This window comes from Syngnathoides biaculeatus, chromosome 17, assembly GCF_019802595.1.
Source record: "Syngnathoides biaculeatus isolate LvHL_M chromosome 17, ASM1980259v1, whole genome shotgun sequence".
Classification (NCBI taxonomy): domain Eukaryota; kingdom Metazoa; phylum Chordata; class Actinopteri; order Syngnathiformes; family Syngnathidae; genus Syngnathoides; species Syngnathoides biaculeatus.
The window spans coordinates 1522762-1542825 of NC_084656.1; the positions used below are offsets into that span (position 1 = coordinate 1522762).

Here is a 20064-nt window from a genome sequence, read left to right on the forward strand (position 1 = left end):
ATCTTCCACACACATGCACACATGCACACACACACACACACACACACACACACACGCGCACAAAAAAGTTTTGCTCGCCGGTCTCCTTTTCTGAACATCCATGTAAATAAGGGGAGTTTTGAAACAAAATAAATGGAGGTGCTGAGGAGAGGAAATCAGAGAGTGCAATGGCGAATTGTAGGAGACAGTGCCTCTGCTCTCTCCTCGCGAGCTGTCAAAGTTGAACTGGTGTCTTTGCTTCCTTTTTTGTTCTGTTTAATGAATGTCTAACTGGTAAACCTGACAGAAATGATTGTTGTAGATTTCAAACGGGTAGGGATGACTCCTCGGGCCTGTGTGAGGTTGAAGATCTTGGAAAAGATGCTGGACAGCTGGTGGGCACATGCTCTGAGCACCTTGCCTGGTACTCAGTACAGGTAGCAGGGTTCATGGCAAGGAGGAAATGACTCACATTGTGCTCCTGTACAGTAAGTGGAGAATTATTTGAGCTTGGTGGGGGTGGGGGGGGGAGCACTGGAGCACCTAAGAGTTCCCTTGTAGATTCGCCCTGATTGATGTAGTGAAATGTTATCACTTTCTTCTAAATGTTATACATATGAAAAGTGACATGCTGCCTCTTTACTAGACAAAATAGCTTGATTTATAATGGTAAGAGTTTATAATAAAACTAAACCGGAAGTAACACAAGGCCCCACCTCCGCCTTATTTTTTTCTCTGAAATAATTGTTTTATTTAACTCAATAGACGCTACCCCAAAGTAAGGTAAAATATGTAAATGAACGTGAAGGGCAGAGGGGTAAGAGTTACAATGCAGGGAGAAGAGAGCAAGGGTGGTGGACTTTAATACTTTGGGTCAACAGTCCAGAGCAATGGTGAGTGTGGTAAGGAATCAAATAAAAAGGTCCAAGCAAGTCAGAACGGGTGGCGGAAGGTGTCAGGTGTGTTAGCTGACAAAAGAGTCTGCTAGTAAAAACAGCAAAGTTTAGAAGACAGTGGTAAAGACAGTTGGGTTTGGGCGGGGACAGCCCGAGAGGGGAACATGCTTCCCACTTCCCATGGGATCACCACTTGTGGGAGGGGCTAGAGAGGTCAGGTGCAGTGCCAGCTGCGTGGTGGCCGAAGGCAGGGACATTGGTGAGCCGATCCCCAGCTACAGAGGCTGACTGTAGGGACATGGAATGTTATGTCTCTGGCACGAAAAGAGCCCGAGCCTGTATATGAGCTTGAGAAGTTATAACTACATATAGTCGGGCTCGCCTCCACACTCAGTTTAGCCTCTGGTGCCAGTCCTCTTCAGAGAGGTTGGAATGTCTTCCACTCTGGATTTCCCCATGATGAGAGGTGTCGAGCAAGTGTGGATATATTTATTGCCCCTGAGCTGGGTGCCCAAACGTTGGGGTTTACCTCTGTGTTAGACAGGGTACCCTCCTTTCCCCCTTCGGGTGGGAGGAAGGTTCCTTACTAATGTTTGTGACTATACACCAAACAGCAGTTCAGAACACACACTCTTTTTGGAGTCCTTAAAGGGAGTGATGGAGGGCGTTTCAGCTGGGGACTCCATTGTTCTGATGGGCGTTTCAATACTCACGTGGGCAATGACAGCGAGACCTGGAAGGACGTTATTGGGAATAACAGTTTCCCTGATCATAAACCGAACGGTGTTGTGTTACTGGATTTCTGTGCTCATCACAGATTGTCCATAACAAACACTATGTTCATAATAAGGATGATTACATGTACACTTGGCACCAGGACTCTCCAAGTCACAGTTTGTTGATCGACTTTGTGATTGTGTCGTCAGACTTGAGACTGCATATTGAGGACACTGTGGTGAAGAGATGGGCGGCGCTGCGAACTGATCACCACCTGGTAGTGAGTTGGCTACGATGGTGGGGGAAGATTCCAGTTCAATCCGGCATGCCCAAACATATTGTGAGGGTCTACTGGGAATGTCTGGCAAAATCCCCTGTCAGAATGCACATCAACTCCCACCTCTGACAGAACTTTATTCATGTTCCAGGGGACGCAGGGGACATTCAGTCCGAGTGGACCCTGTTCGGCGCTTCCATTCCTGAGGTGGCAGACTAGAGCTGTGGCCATAAGATGCTCAGTGCGTGTCGTGGTGGTAATCCCCGAATCTGTTGGTGGACACCAATGATGATGTCGAAGAGAAGGAGTCCTATCCGGTATTTTTGGCTTGTGGGATTCTTGAGGCAGCTGATGGGTAGTTGCTGGCCAAGTGGAATGAAGCTTTGGTGGTCTCTAAAGCAAAAACTCAGGTATGGGAAGAGTTTGGTGAGACCATGGAAAAAGACTTCCAGATGGCTTCGAAGAAATTCTGGTCCACCAGCCTGAGTTTCAGGAGGGGGAAACAATGCAACGTCAACACTGTGTGTAGGAAGGATTGGGTGCTGATAACCTCTTCTCGGGACATTGTGAGTCTGGGTTCTCAGAGGTGGGCTATCCCATCTGTGAGGTTGAGGTCACAAAAGTGGTTAAAAAGCTCCTCCGTGGCAAGGCCCTGGGGGTGGAGGAAATTCGCACGGAGTTCATAAAAGCTCTGGAGATTGTGGGGCTGTCTTGGTTGACATGCCTCTGCAGCACCATGTGGATATCGGGGACAGGGCCTCTGGATTGGCAGACTGGGGTGGTGGTCCCATTTTTTCAAGAAGGTGGACCAAAGGGTGTGTTCCAACTACAGGGAGGATCACAATCCTCAGCCTCCCTGGTTAGGTCAATTCAGGGGTGTTGGACAAGAGGGCCCGTCGAGAAGTCAAATCTCAGATTCAGGATGAACAATGTGGTTTTCATCCTGGCCATGGAACAGTGCACCAGCTATACACCCTCGGCAGGATCCTCGAGGGTGCATGGGAGTTCACCCAACCAGTCTACATGTGTTTTAAGGAAGGTGTTCGACTGTGTCCCTTGGGGAGTCCTGTGTGGGTTTTTCGGGAGTATGGGGTACCAAACCCCCTGGTACGAGCAGTGTATGACTGCTGTTAGAGTTTCGTCCGCATTGCCGGCAATAAATTGGACTCATTTCCGGTGAGAGTTGGACTCCGCCAAGGCTGCCCTTTGTCACCTATTTTGTTCATAATGTTTATGGACAGAATTTCTAGGCACGGCTGAAGTCTAGAAGGGTTCGGTTTGGTGTCCTCAGCATTGAATCTCTGCGTTTTGCAAAGCATGTGGTTCAATTGGCTTCATCAAGCCGTGATCTCCAACTCTCACTGGAACGGTTCGCAGCAGAGTGTGAAGCAGCTACGATGAGAATCAGCACCACCAAATCTGAAACGACAGTCCGCAGTCGGAAAATGGTGGCGTGCCCACTCAAGTTTGGGGATGAGATCCTGCCCCAAGAGGAGAAGATCAAGTTTCTTGGAGTCTTGTTCACAAGCAAGGGATAAATGCAACACAAGATTGACAGGTGGATTGGTGCAGCGTCTGCAGTGATACAGAGTTTGCATCGGTCTGGTGAAGAGGGAGCTAAACTGAAAGGCAAAGGTCTCAGTTTACCTTTCAATCAATGTTTTGATCCTTACCTATGGTCATGAGGTGTGGGTTATAACATAAGATCCCGGATACAAGCAGCCGAAATGAGTTTCCTCCACAGGGTGTCCGGGCTCGCCCTTTGAGATAGGGTGAGAAGCTCGGTCATCCGGGAGGGGCTCGGAGTAGAGCCGTTGCTGCTCCCCAGAAGAGCCAGATGAGGTGGTTGGAGCATCTGATTCGGATGCCTGCCAGGCATGTCACACAGGAAGTAAACTCTGACACAGGACACTCTGGCTACAGCACTCCCGTGACCCTTTTGAGGATAAGTGGCTCAGAAAATGGATAGATGGATGAATTTTAAATAGTGAGGGATAACCAAATAAATATGCTATTACAGAGTGCAACCTTGAATAGCCACGTAATTGAAGCAAATACGGCTTTTGCACATGACATTTGGCTGCAAGCACCGACTTCTCATTTTCATTTTCAATTAGCAGCACGTGATCACAAAACTTTTCCAGTTAATACAGTGAAGGAAATAAGTATTTGAAAGGCCTGCAATATGAGAAGTTCTCCCACTTAGAAATCATGGAAGGGTCTGAATTGTCATCGTAGGAGCATGTCCACTCTGAGAGCGATAATCTAAAAAGAAAAATTCAGAAATCACAATGTATGATTTTTTTAACAATTTATTTGTGTGATACAGCTCCAAATAAGTATTTGAACACCTGAGAAAACCAATGTTAATATTTGGTACAGTAGCCTTTGTTTGCAATTACAGAGGTCAAACGTTTCCTGTAGTTGTTCACAAGGTTAGCACATACTGCAGCGGGGATTTTGGCCTACTCCTCCACACAGATCTTCTCTAGATCAGACAGGTTTCTGGGCTGTTGCTGAGAAACACAGTTAGGCCACGCCAGAACCTTGACGTGCTTCCTACGGAGCTACTCCTTGGTTTTCCTGGCTCTGTCCTTCGGGTCATTGTCATGTAGAAAGACCCAACCACGACCCATCTTCATTGCTGTGATTGAGGGAAAGAGATTGTTCCCCAAAATGTCACAATACATGGCCGCGGTCATACTCTCCTTAATACAGTGCAGTCGTCCTGTCCCATGTGTAGAAAAACACCCCCAAAGCATGATGCTACCACCCCCGATGCTTCACAGTAGGGATGGTGTTCTTGGGATGGAACTCATAATTTGTCTTCCTCCAAGCATGGTTAGTGGAACTATGACCAAAACGTTCAATTTTGGTCTCATCTGACCAAAAAACCTTCTCCCATGACTCATCTGTATCATCCAAATGGTCATTGGCAAACTTAAGACGGGCCTTGACATTTGCTGGTTTAAGCAGGGGAACCTTCTGGGCCATGCATGATTTCAAACCATGACGTCTTAGTGTACTACCAATAGTCACCTTGGAAACGGTGCTCCCAGCTCTTTTCAGGACATTGACCAAGTCCTGCTGTGTAGTCCTCACCTTTCAAAGGATCATTGAGACCCCGCGAGATGATATCTTGCATGGGGCTCCACTGCGATTGAGATTGACTGTTATGTTTAGCTTTTTGCATTTTCTAATGACTGCCCTAACAGTGGACCTTTTTTCACCAAGATGCTTGGCAATTTCTCCGTCGCCCTTTCCAGCCATGTGGAGTTGTACAATTTTGTCTCTGGTGTCTTTGGACAGCGCTTTGGTCTTGGCCATGATACAAGTTTGAGCCTTACTGATTGTTTGGGGTGGACAGGTGTATTTATGCAGCTCACACAAGTGCATCTGATTCAGGATAATACAGTGGAGGTGGACTTTTAAAGGCGGACTAACACGTCTTCGAGGGTCAGCTGATAGACAGGTGTTCAAATACTTATTTGCAGCTGTATCACACAAATAAATAGTTAAAAAAATCATACATTGTGATTTCTGGATTGTTCTTTTTAGATTATCTCCCTCACAGTGGACATGCACCTACAATGACAATTCAGACCCCTCCATGATTTCTAAGTGGGAGAACTTCCAATATAGTAGGGCTTTGAAATACTTATTTCCTTCACTGTATTAACTTGAAAGGTTTTGTGATCACGTGCTGCTAATTGAAATTGAAAGTGAACAACTACAGGAAACATTTGACTTCTGTAATTGCAAACAAAGTCTCCTGTACCCAATATTATTATGGCTTTCTCAGGTGTTCAAATACTTATTTGCAGCTGTATCACACAAATAAATGCTTTAAAAAAATCATACAATGTGATTTGTGGATTTTTCTTTTCAGATTCTCCCTCTCACAGTGGATGTGCACCTACGATGAAAATTTCAGACCCCTCCATAATTTCTAAGTGGGAGAACTTGCAATATAGCACGGTGTTCAAATATTTATTTTCTTCAGTGTAAATATTTGTGAAATTTTAAATCAACCCACATCCATGAAAAGATTGTGTTTGACCTTACAGTTCTCCCATGTCTATTGACATCACATCATTGGAGGGGATACTCACCAGTGGTTCCAGAAGTGAAGATGTAGAGGGTAGGGGATTTGAGAGAGGTGGCAGTCCGTAAAATTGCTGGTAAAGGTTTGTCAGGTGCAGCAACTATGTGATCCAGCACGGATTTCACGTTTGTGTCCTCACAATGGCTTGTCATTGCCAACACCTGAATGTTGTTCCGCAGTAGGTTGTTCATGATGCCACGAAGACACTCTACTAAATCTAAGAGAAGGAAACACCCATGTCACAATTGATAAAAACATGGGTCCAATTGAACCTTGATTCAATAATTAATTTGTTCTGTGAAATTAAAACCATGTTCCAATAAAGTGAATAAAAATGAATTCATTCAAATCCCATGGACCAAGTCAACCAGGGACTCGACCAGCCCCACCAGCTCTTTCCAGGGGATCACAGTTGCACAAATAACTTGCACCTTTAAATTTTTTGGGAAACATATTGTGCTCTATTTTACACAAAAAAGAAAAGATACCTGAAATTAAGTAGGAGGAAATGATGTTGACAGTGTGAGAGAAATTACAAATGAGCATTCATCGTGGATGATCGCTCTGACTTTTCTCCAAATGAAGCATAGTTCGTGCACTGAAACAATGTCAATCCAAAATTCTCATTTGTAAACCAATTTGTCTGTGGACAGGGCCTCAAGAACTGAGGTTCCACTGTAGGCCATTTTTAATGTTCTGTCCTTAGAACTGACCTTAGTTTTAATCCATCACTAAGTCCTAAACACTATACCTTGTCCTGTTTCAACACAGAAACTACCCCATCAGAGACAATGACAAGACTTTAGTTTTTGTATTAGAATTTGTATGTGAGAGCAAATAAAAACATAGGGAAAAGTTATATCACAAATAGAAGAATTATTTGCTTTAATTTAGGAACAGAATATTAGTAATCAAACTTCTCATGGTTGGTATTACCGTCTAAAGTTTACCATTCGTGGATTTAGCATCCGGAGGACAAAGAACTATAAAGCTGGCCCCAATTTGATGCCTTCAACAAGATTAGCAACTGCACTGGGATCGAAAAGCAAAGCAAATTTATTTGTATAGCGCATTTCATATGAGGTAACTCAATGCGCTTCACATGATTAAAAGTATTTGAAAACAAAGAGATAAAAAATTTAAAATGGGATAAAAAGAACAAAAATGACAACAAAATATCCATTCATCCATCCATTTCCTTAGCTGCTTATCCTCACAAGGGTCGTGGGAGTGCTGGAGCCTATTCCAGCTGTCGACGGGGAGGAGCCAGGGTGAACCCTGAACTGGTTGCCAACCAATCGCAGGGCACATAACGACAAACACTCACAATCACACCTCGGGGCAATTTAGAGTGTCCAATTAATATTCCATGTTTTTGTGATATGGGAGGAAACCGGAGTGCCAGGAGGAAACCCACACAGGCATGGGGAGAATATGCACACAGGGAGGGCTGGGATTAAACCCGGGTCCTCAGAACTGTTAGGCCGATGCTTTTCAGCTGCTCCAAATGTGCCGCCCTCAACAAAATATATATATTAAAATAAGTACAATTAAAAGCGTGTACAGTGCAAGAAATAGGACTAAAAAGTGAAAAGACAGTAATCTTCTCTACTTTGGAGATCACCTATCATTGATTCAGTGGATCGCGGATTTTGGAACCCCCTCCCACACACAAAACAAAACAGCCGGATCACTACGTAGTAATGCGCAATCCCTAGCGCTACGACATGGACCAATGAAGAAAAAAAAAATAATAATAATAAATAAATAAATAAATAAATATGGGGGGGCGGCAGCATTGATAGGGTATAATGTGCAATCCCCAGCAAGATGACATGGACCAATGAAGCAAAAAATATAAATGAAAAAAAAAACATTAAAAAAAATGCCAGCATACATTAGTACAGTACTGTTGAGGGAAGCCACATTGATAGGGTATAATGCGGCATCCCCAGCAAGATGACATGGACCAATGAACCAAAACAAAAATAATAATAATAAAAATAAAAAAGTAAAAAAAAAAAAGCCAGCATACGTTAGTACATGTCATGGTCATTCCGGTCCAGCCCTGGCTGTGCGGGTTCCCACACGGCCGCGCTGATTGGGAGGCGCACACCTGTGCCTCATGCTGGCTGATTGGCCCCGGTGTATATAGGATCATGGGGACGACTGGTCCAGCGCCAGATCGTTGCAGTTCAAGCCCCGTTCAGCACTCCCATATCTCTGATCATATTCCCGTGTGTACCGACCTCCGCCTGTTCTCCGACCGACCCCGTAAGCCTGACTCCTTTAATACTCCTGCCTGCTTTGATCGATCTCCCGTGTACCAACTCCTGCCTGTCCGCTGACCTGCTCTCTACGCCGACGTCCTGACTACCGCTGCTGCACCTGACTGCCTGCCAGATCTCCCGACTCCTGCATTTGGGTCCGGCCTCCGTTCCGATGGGTCGTGACAGAACAGTACTGTACTGTATATTATGGGGGGAAGGCAATGCGCCATCCCCGGCGTGACGGCATGAACCAATGAAGCAAAAAAAAAAAAAACGCCATTTACCCCTACTTCAATGTTTTTCACTTTTCGCGGGTGGGTTTGGTACCAATTAACCCGAAAAATGAGGGATTACTGTACTCTAAAAAGCACGAGTAAAAAGAAGAGTTTTCAACCTGGATCTAAAAATATTCACACTCGGGGCTGACCTCAACTCTGTTGACAATTTATTCCATTTGTGTGTAGCATAACAGCTAAATGCTGCTTCATCATGTTTGCTTTGAACTAACTCTGCGATTCACTATTTGACCTGAGTCAGTTGATGTCACAGCTCTCCTGGGTTTGTATTCCGTCAGCATTTCTTTCATGTTTTCAGGACCTAGATCATTTTGTGATTTATAGACCAGTAGCAGAACTTTAAAATCTATTCTAAAGCTGACCTGAAGCCAGTGCAAGGACTTTAGGACTGGAGTTCTATGCTCCGGAAACTTTGTTCTGGTCAGAATGCGAGCTGCAGCATTCTGAATGAGCTGCAGCATTCTGAATGAGCAACAGCTCTTTAATACTCTTTTTGGGGAGTCCAGTCAGAAGACGAAGTCAGCTCGGAATCAATAATTACACCAAGGTTTAGGACTTGGTCTATGATTTTTAAAGATGGAGAATCCAGGTGATTACTAACAGCAATTCTATTTACTTTAGTGCCAAAAACAATTGCCTCAGTTTTGTTGTGGTTTAGTTGAAGAAAATTTTGGCTTATCCAGTTATTTATCTGCTTTAGACAGTGGCAAAATACCCCAATTAAACTGTAGTCATCTGGAGACTACTAAATATAAATATGATAGTCAAAATTAAAGTTTTGAAGAATTTGACCCAAGGGTAGCATATACAGGCTGAACAGGAGGGCTCCAAGAACTGACCCTTGAGGGACCCCATCGGTCATTGCCATTTGTTGAGATTGAGCCCTTCCAATGGTTGGAAAGTACCTCCTTTCCTCCAGGTAGGACCTAAACCATTTAAAGGGTATGAAAAATCTTCAAAGCACCTTTTACTTTTTTACATTTTATGCTGAATTCAAATCTGAAATCAGTTATGAAGGAAACATTTGTAGTTTTCGATTATTGGCAATAATTAATCGCACATTGCTGAATTCACCGGAAAAACCCGAGCACACAGCGGAAAATGGAAAAAAAAAGGAACGTGACGTGAAAACAAGACACATAAACATGGCTGCCGTTTGACACCAATGTGAGAATGACAATGAATTTTCCGATAATTCAAGCGATGAACATGATTCTGAAGGGTCCCATAAAGACGGTGAAAAATACGAGGTTTATAAAGGCGTTAAAGGGTATCAATTTTGGGCCAGTCAGACAGAACACATGTTAAAATGCAGACGAAATAGCTGGCAATGTAAATGCAAAGACAGCAGTCAGACCCAGGGAGGAGGACATGCTTCGTGTTAGAAACATTGACTGGTAAACATTTGTGAAGTTGTTTTTATTTATTTATTTAGCCATAAACTGATACATTGAAATGGCTTCCTTATCCTGAATGAACATCTAAAGTTTTCAATGTTGTTTTAAAATAATGCAAGAAAAATAAGAATTTTAACGAACAAAACCCGTTTAAAAATTTGTCACATTAATTTGAGTGCAATAGCTGTTCATACCTGACTTCACCATAATCATATTTTCATGTGGTGAAAATCTTGGGACTTCGTCTTAGAGCCATAACCAGACACTCCCCACAAAGATCCATCCCCATTTTAGTCACAATTTTCCCAAGATGTCATGAGCAAAACTGCAAAACTTTATACTGAAAGCTGTAAATCGGGATCTTGTTGTTTTGTTTGAGCACAAAATGGTTAAAATAGATGTGTAAATGGGCCGGATGGTGGCTGTGTGCTGATATGGGTCTTTGAGCAGAAGTTTGTGAATATGAATATTTATTTTTTATCATATCCACAGGTGTGCATGTAAATGCTGCATACTCATGAAAACAACAGAAGAAAGTATTTGTTGCCATGAGAGTCAACATATAACCCTTTGACCCAAGGGGAGCATATACAGGCTGAACAGAAGAGGTCCAAGAACAGACCCTTGAGGGACCCCCATAGGCCATTCACTGAGACCGAGCACCTCTGATGGTCACAAAGTTGCTCCTTTCCTCCAGGTAGGACCTAAACCACTTAAGGACAGTTCAATTTAGTCCTACCCACGTTTACAAGCTGTTTAGCAGTATATTGTGATCTACCGTATCAAAAGCCACGCTGAGATCCAACAGGACCAAAATTGACACCTTTCCTGGGTCATTATTTACCCTTATATCATTTAGCACTTTGATAAGAGCAGATTCTATACAGTGATGTGTTTGGAAACCTGATTGAAATTTGTCAAAAAGTCCAAATTAAATTCAAGAAATTGCTGAGTTGATTAAAAACAACTTTCTCAAGAATCTTGGCTATGAACGGGAGATTTGAGATGGGTCTATAGCTTGCTAACATTGAATCGTCCAGTGCTGTATTTTAGAAGAGGCTTAACAGCAGCTACTCTAAAGCTTTGAGAAACTCGCCAGACTGAAGTGAGCAATTGATTATGGTGAAGAAAATAAGTATTTGAACACCCTGCTATATTGCAAGTGCTCCCACTTCGAAATCATGGAGGTGACTGAAATTCTTATTGCAGTTTCATATCCACTGTAAGAGCGAAAAATCTAAAAAGAAAAATCCAGAAATCACAATGTATGATTTTTTTTTTAACAATTTATTTGTGCGATACAGCTGCAAATAAGTATTTGAACACCTCTCTATCAGCTAGAATTCTGACCCTCAAAGACCCGTTAGTCCGCCTTTAAAAGTCCACCTCCACTCCATGTATTATCCTGAATCGGATGGACTAGTGTTAGGTTGTTAGCTGCATAAAGACACCTGCCCACGCCATCCAATCAGTAAGACTTAAACTTGTAACATGGCCAAGACCAAAGAGCTGTCCAAAGACACCAGAGACAAAATTGTACAACTCCACACAGCTGGAAAGGGCTACAGAGAAATTGCCAAGCAGCTTGGTGAAAAAAGGTCCACATTTGGAGAAATTATTAGAAAATGGAAGAAGCTAAACATGACGGTCATTCTCAATCGGAGTGGAGCCCAATGCAAGATATCACCTCGTGGGGTCCCATTGATCCTTAGAAAGGTGAGGAATCAGCCCAGAACTACACGACGGGGCTTGGTCAATGACCTGAAAAGAGCTGGTACCGCCGTTTCCAAGGTAACTGTTGGTAATCCACTAAGACGTCATGGTTTGAAATCATGCATGGCACGGAAGGTTCCCCTGCTTAAACCAGGACATGTCAAAGCCCGTCTTAAGTTTGCCAATGACCATTTGGATGATACAGAGGAGTCATGGGAGAAGGTTTTGTGATCATATGAGACCAAAATGGAACTTTTGGGTCATAATTCCATTAACCGTGTTTGGAGGAAGATAAATGATGAGTTCTATCGCAAGAACACCATCCCTACTGTGAAGCATGGGGGTGGGAGCATCATGCTATGGGCGTGTTTTTCTGCACATGTGACAGGACGACGGCACTGTATTAAAGAGAGGATGACCGCGGCTGTCTGATTTGGAGATCTGTGTGGAGGAGTGGGCCAAAATCCCTCCAACAGTGTGTGCAAACCTGGTGCACACAAATACAGGAAACATTTGACCTGTGTAACTGCATACAAAGGCTACTGTGCCAAATATTAACATTGGTTTTCTTGGGTGTACAAATACTCATTTGCAGCTGTATCACACAAATAAATCGTTAAAAAAATCATACATTGTGATTTCTGGATTTTTCTTTTTAGTTCATTGCTCTCAGATTGGATATGCACCTACGATGAAAATTTCGGACCCCTCCATGATTTCTAAGTGGGAGAACTTGTAATATAGCAGGGTTTTCAAATACTTATTTTCTTCACTGTATTTGCTGCAAATCAGGTAGCAATGACTTCACAATAGTTTTGAAAAAGTCAGATGGTATTGAGTCGATACAGCTTGTTGATGGTTTCAGCTGCTGAACAGTTTTCTCTCCAGTTTTTTGGTCAACTGTATGAAATTGTGACAGGTTTTGACAAAACACAGTTTTCCCTGGGTGGCTTCAGATGTAAAATCATTTTAACATTTTGCTGATTTGTACTGACATTTGACCTGATGGATTGTATTTTTTCACTAAAATAACTCATTGCATTTTTCAGCTATTATGAGTTCTGGGTCTATATGATTAGGGAGGGCTGTGAGCTTGTCAACTACAACAAACAGAGCGCGAGTATTGTTGAGGTTCTTACTGATGATTTAAAAAAAGTGTTGCTGTCTAGCCCGAACTAACTCTTGGTTAAAATTACAAAGAGACTGTCTGTAGAGGTCATAGTCAAGTCATAGTTTTTCTCCACTTGCGTTCTGCTTTCTCACACTTTGATTGAGAGCTCTCGACCATCATTGTGCTCCTTCACGGTGTTATAGATTGTTGAAAAGAATAGCAGTTGGTGTTTTTTTATAGGTTTCCACCATGTTTTATAAATAATCATTGTCATGTAACTACAAGTGGGATACTGTCCTTTGGAAAAATTATCTGCCCATTCTCAAATAATGTTTGTATAATTTCCCTAGTTTAATATTTAAGATAAAACGTAACCATCCATTATCTACCGATTTTCTGGGTCGGGTCACGTGGCTAGCTTTAGCAGTGTTACCCAGATTTCCCTTTCTAACATGTAACGTTATGAAGTATGTTAAAATAGTACAGGACATGTATGATGGCAGCAGAACAATGGTGAGGTGTGACAGAAGAATTTAAGGTGGAGGTGGGACTGCATCAGGGATCAGCTCTGAGCCCCTTCCTGTTTGCAGTGGTAATGGATAGGCTGACAGATGAGGTTAGACTGGAATCCCCTTGGACCATGATGTTCGCAGATGATATTGTAATATGCAGTGAAAGCAGGGAGCATGCAGAGGAACAATTAGAAAGATAGAGACATGCACTGGAAAGGAGAGGAATGAAGATTAGCCGAAGTAAAACAGAATACATGTGCGTGAATGAGAACGGTGGAGGGGGAAGAGTGAGGCTACAGGGAGAAGAGATAGCGAAGGTGGAGGACTTCTAATATGTAGGGTCAACAATCCAGAGCAATGGTGAGTGTGGTAAGGAAGTGAAGAAACGGGTTCAAGCAGGTTGGAACAGCTGGCGGAAGGTGTCTGGTGTGTTATGTGACATAAGAGTCTGTGCTAGGATGAAGGGCAAAGTTTACAAAACAGTGGTGAGGCCGGCCATGATGTACAGATTAGAGACGGTGGCACTGAAGAAACAACAGGAAGCAGAACTGGAGGTAGCAGAAATGAAGACGTTGAGGTTCTCGCTCGGAGTGAGCAGGTTGGATAGGATTAGAAATGAGCTCATTAGAGGGACAGCCAAAGTTGGATGTTTTGGAGATAAGATTTGAGAGAGCAGACTTCGATGGTTTGGACATGTTCAGAGGCGAGAGAGTAAGTATATTGGTAGAAGGATGCTGAGGATGGCGCTCTCAGGCAAAAGAGCGAGAGGAAGACCAAAGAGAAGGTTTATGGATGTGGTGAGGGAAGACATGAGGGCAGTTGGGGTTAGAGAGGAAGATGCAGAAGATAGGCTAATATGGAAAAAGATGACACGCTGTGGCGACCCCTAACGGGACAAGCCGAAAGGAAAAGAAGAAGAAGACTGATTGACCCAGCAGTGTGTGACAACAACAATTTGAGGCAGAAAACTGGCAGCATATTGCAGAGGAATTGTAAGATAGCTGTGCAAGAATTTAAGTACTTAATTGCAAGAAGCTGTTGGAATGCCAGCTCGTTTTGGTTTGTCTTAATCGGTAGTGCTTACCCTTGTTCTAGCTCGGGTACCGTGCAAAACCTCAAGATTGGGGAGGGTGGTGCCAACAATCCATAAAGCAGTTTTGATTGTCCGTTGCAGTTGGAGTTTGTCGTTTTTTGTGGCAGCCTCAATCCAGACTATGATGGAGGTACAGAGTACTGATTTGATGACCCCCGTGTAGAACTGTCTCAGTAGCTCTCGTGGCAGGCCGAAGTAAATCGATTGCTGGCCTTTTTTGAGGATGGAGTTGATGTTTGTCTCCTACTTCAGGTCCTGTGAGACTGTAATTCCCAAGAACTTGAAGGTCTCAACGGTTGATACAAGACAGTTGGACAGCATGAGGGGCAGCTGCGGTCAAGGATGCATCCTGAAGTCCACAATTACTTCTATAGTCTTTCGTGTGTTCACCTCCAAGTTGCGTTGGCCACACAAAAGCTCCAGCCTCTCCACTTACTGTCGATACGCAGACTCATCACCGTCTTTGATGACCTAGATGACTGTGGTGTCATCTGCAAACTTCAGGAGTTTGACACTCGGATGCCTCGAGGTGCAGTCGTTTGTGTAGAGCGAGAAGAGCAGAGGGGAGAGGACACAACCCTGGGGTGCCCTGATACTGATAGTGCACGTGGATGAGGTGGTGTCCCCCAGCCTCACCTGCTGTGTCCTGCCCGTCAGGAAGTTGTAGATTCACCAAGAGATGGCAGGCGAGACCCTGAGCTGGAGAAGTTTGGAGGAGAGGAGGTCAGGGATGATGGTGTGAAACGCAGAGCTGAAGTCCACGAAAAGGATCCTCGCATAAGTACCCTCGCTGTCCAGATGTTCGCGGATGAAGTGCAGACCCATTTTAACGACATCATCCGCTGACCTGTTAGCTCGATAGGCAATCTCCAGTGGGTCCAGCTGGGGACCTGTGACGCCTGTGATGCTGTGGTCCAGCACAAGGGGTTCAAAGGACTTCATGATGACAGATACAGTGAAGAAATTGAGTATTTGAACACCCTGCTATATTGCAAGTTCTCCCACTTAGAATTCATGGGGGGGGGGAATTTTCATTGTAGGTGCATGTCCACTGTGAGAGAGAAAATCTAAATAGAACAAACCAGAAATCACGATATATGTTTTTTTTTAACAATTTATTTGTGTGATACAGCTGAAAATAAGTATTTGAACACCTGTCTATCAGCTAGAATTCTGACCCTCAAAGACCTGTTAGTCTGCCTTTAAAAGTCCACCTCCACTCCATGTATTATCATGAATCGGATGCACTAGTGTGAGGTCGTTAGCTACATAAAGACACCTGCCCACCCCATACAATCAGTAAGACTCAAACTTGTAACATGGCCAAGACCAAAGAGCTGTCCAAAGACACCAGAGTCGAAATTGTACAACTCTACACGTCTGGAAAGGGCTACGGAGAAATTGCCAAGCAGTTTGGTAACAAGAGGTCCACTGTTGGACCAATCATTAGAAAATGGAAGAAGCTAAACATGACGGTCATTCTCAATTGGAGTGGAGACCCATGCAAGATATCACCTTGTGGGGTCTCAATAATCCTTAGAAAGGTGAGGAATCAGCCCAGGACTACACGACATGACTTGGTCAATGACCTGAAAAGAGCTGGGACTACCATTTCCAAAGTGACTGTTGATAATACACTAAGACATCAACGTTTGAAATCATGCACGCTTCAACCAGCACATGTCCATTTGAATGATACAGAGGAGTCATGGGAGAAAGTTTTGTGGTCCGATTAGACCAAAATGGACCAAAATTCCACTAACTGTATTTGGAGGAAGACGAATGACGAGTTCCATCCCAAGAACACCATCCCTACGTGACGCATGAGGGTGGTAGCATATTTTGGGGCTGTTTTTCTGCACATGAGACAGGACGACTGCACTATATTAAGGAGAGGATGACCGCGATCATGTATTGTCATATTTTGGGAAACAACCTCTTTCCCTCAGTCAGAGCATTGAACATGGGTCGTGGCTGGGTCTTTTAACATGACAATGACCCAAAGCACACAGCCAGGAAAACCAAGGAGTGGCTCCGTCAGAAACATATCAAGGTTCTGGCGTGGCAGCCAGTCTCCAGAGCTAAACTCAATTGAAAATCTTTGGAGGGAGCTGAAACTCTGTTTCTCAACGACAGCACAGAAACCTGTCTAATCTATCGAAGATTTGTGGGCCAAAATTCCTCGTGCAGTGTGTGCAAATCTGGTGAACAACTACAGGAAACGTTTGACCTCTGTAATTGCAAACAAAGACTTCTGTAGCAAATATTAACATTGGTTTTCTCAGCTATTCAGATACTTATTTGCAGCTGTATCACACAAATAAGTCTTTGAAAAAAATATACATTGTTATTTCTGGATTTTTCTTTTTAGATTATCTCTCTCACAGTGGACATCCACCTACGATGAAAATTTCAGACCCCTCCATGATCTCTCAATGAGAGAACTTGGACTATAGCAGGGTGTTCAAATACTTATTTTCTTCACTGTATCAAGGTAACTGGCCTGTAGTCATTAAGACCTGAGACTGTTGCTTTTATGGGGAGAAGTATTATGGTGGAGCGTTTGAAGCAGGTTGGTACTTCACACAGTTCTCCAGACCTGTTGAAGATCTTTGTGAAGACAGGATCAAGTTGTTTTGCGCAGACTTTGAGCCAGGATGGGAACACAAGGTCTGAGCTCGGCGCTTTGTTGATCTGCCTTGAGGTGTAGTCAATTTCAAGGATTTTCATCTTGAATTGATCGGTACCCCTCATACATAACTTCATCACAAATTATTACGCAAATTATATTTTTCCTCAGATTTCTGAAATAGTTGCTGCAAATGACACAGTCGGAATAATTTTCAAGTCATCAACCATCAGAATATACTGCAATTCAAATGTTTTTGAAAAAAAACTCCAAATGATAACTTAAAAAAAAATAATAAAATGTAATGTTCCACATTATAACAAAAAGTTTCAAGATATTTGATACTAAATTTGTTTTTATTTGCAGCATTAGGAAGTCATATTTAGCTAAATCAAAAGCTATTTTAATAAAAAACACAAGTGAAGTTACATTTTGACATAGGACCCCTTTTTGATAGCAACTTTACAATTCTTACAGCCATTAAATTTTTGATTTGGTAGAGTTTCGACTTTAATTTCTTTCAGCTGGTGCATTTCCATGCTTGAAGATGATTTTGTGAACGAAAGCAAGATTGCGAGGGCAAGAGGCAAAAGCGATAATCTGACAAATCCTTTCGACTGCTGCTGGGTTTTAAACTACAATGTAAAGTCTACATATTACAATTGCTTGTAGATGCACCTCAGCCAGCCCCCCTCACTAACAATAACCAAGGGAACTGGAAGACAAGGGAATCAAATGAACAACAACTAGAAATATAATACGAGTAGTGGATGGTCAGTGGAAGGTCGCAACAAGGCTGCATCGTCACCAAGGAGGTTCCGGAGTGGTCACAAAGTCATGTATTTGGCCGGAAACAGGCCAAGGGGAGCGTTTTTTTTTGCCTCTTTTGGGTCCCCGAATGTGAGAATATGACCTCTGAAATGTGTGTGCAATGTCAAGCTGACTACTTTCTTCCATGTTATCAAAAGAAGAATCATGGTTTCATTAACAAATTCATGTTTAAGCATGGGAATGCACTCTTCAAAAGAAATTCTAGCAGTGTCTCTAAAAAAGGCACGTTTAATGCCTGTAGAGTTGTAAAATTGCTACTGTACTATAATATACTGACTGTATATTTGGAACGCAGTGTATGCAGTTAATAAATGATAAAAGATTTTTAACCCAATACATGCTTGTTTAGTTCAGCAATTACCTTTTCTTCTCACATGGACAGCACAGGTGTCAAAGTCAAGGCCTGGGGTCCAGATCCGGCCCACTGCATGATTTTATGTGGGCCGTAAAGGCGAATCATGTGTATAAACTTCCATGGTTTGTGTTTATTTAATTTTAATTTTGTTTAAAATTTGTAATTCTCATATCATGAATGACAATGTTTAGATATTCCAAGCATTTTTTTTTTTTTTTTTTTACCAAACATCAACAGTATTTGAAACAGACATTACCCTTGATTTCTAATACCAGAACAAGTTCATACATTTCATGTGTAAATATGATGAGGTGATTCATGATTTTTAGGGTTCAGTCACAACGGCCCTCTGAAGGAAACCGTACCTACAATGTGGCCCACGACAAAAATGAGTTTGACACCCCTGGTTTCCGGCAAGGTAATTCTAAACCAAGATAGAAGCAGATTGTTTCAATACAAATTATATATGAACGTTTTGCTGGACCTGTCACGGTAAGAATGGTCCGTGAACATGTTTTTTGTTGCCCAGCAGAATGCACTCAATGGGCATCTCATCCGCAGTTATAATATGGCAGATTTATGAAAGACACAGCCCTTCCATTTACGGTCACCTTATCGTGTTGGAGGGGTTTGTGTGTCCCAATGATCCTAGGAGCAAAATTTTCTAGGGCGTTATTCCCCTGGCAGGGTCACCCATGACAAACAAGTCCTAGGTGAGGGACCAGAGAAAACACAGCTCAGAAGACTCCTATGATGTATAAAAACATTGCAAACAGTTTTCCCATCTCTGGACACAGGTCACAGGGGCCACCTTCTAGAGCCAGGCCTAGAGTTGTGGATGGATCTTCGGATAAGTGGAATAACTGGATAAATAAATGCATGCCACAGATTAAAAGTTACCAAACTAAAGTGAATTTTTGCAACTATATCTTCTATTGCTTCGATTTATATAACACGTCTTTATTTAAATATGCCTGAAATGTCACTATTGTCAAAAAGAGGAATTCAAAATAAAGAACAAGACCTGCCGTATCACTCTTGGAAAAACTTGTCTTTTTGCTGATCATTTTCCCTCCAGAAATGACAGTGTTGGTTGACAGTTGGAGAGACAGTGTATTTGAATTAGCGATGTATAAGAAAGACTATATTTACCTGCGCCCACCACGACAGTTTTGGCTCCACAGGAGTTGAAGCAGTGTAACAACGCCTTCGATTTTATATTTGTATTGAGAAAAGCAACAGGACATCCAAACATTGCCAAGCCGAACCAAACGCAGAGGAAGTCGGGCTCGTTGTTCATGAGCAAGGCAACGCAGTCCCCTTTGGTCACATTGAGTTTCTGGAGGAAAACATTTGCCAGTATGATGCTGCGCCGCTCAATGTCATAATAGGTGTAGATCCTCCCTTCGTAGATCAGAAAAGGCTTGTCGGGGATGCGTCGCGCCTGTTGGATGAACCTGTCCAGGACGGTGCACACTCCACAAGTCAGCCTGAACAGCTCCAGTTTCAGACTGTATCGGCTCAAACGTAACAGAAAAAAGAAGTCTTTCCAAAAATACGGAAAAAAAAGTCTCTGCAGAAGATGAGCTAAAAAAACACCCAACACCACAGGGAAGAGCCAGCACCAAGACATGATTATTACTGAGCTGAGCTAGTTACTACCAGACACAACATCCATTCTCAATGACCAATAGCGATCGTCACCGTGACGTCACACGTAGTGGGTAATTACCACAAGACTCCACAATATCGGAAAAGTTATCTTCAAAATAAAATCTATATCCATTTAGAAGTACAACCCACCAATTTAATTTTCATGCCTATTTGAGCATTATCTCATGGATACTACACAATGGGAGTTTGGTTATTTTGTCAAATTCTAT

General features: G+C 42.8%; 1 protein-coding gene across 1 annotated transcript in view; it reads right to left on the reverse strand.

Moving 5' to 3' along the window:
• slc27a6 (solute carrier family 27 member 6) overlaps positions 1-19829 on the reverse strand; it is a 97414-nt gene extending 77585 nt beyond the window's left edge. Inside the window, exons 1-2 of the mRNA XM_061847511.1 lie at positions 19334-19829; positions 5982-6191 (exon numbers count right to left, since the gene is read on the reverse strand). Coding sequence (XP_061703495.1) covers positions 5982-6191; positions 19334-19814 — 691 coding nt within the window. The 5' untranslated portion in view covers positions 19815-19829. The remainder of the gene's footprint in view (positions 1-5981; positions 6192-19333) is intronic.
• Positions 19830-20064: the final 235 nt, after the last annotated feature.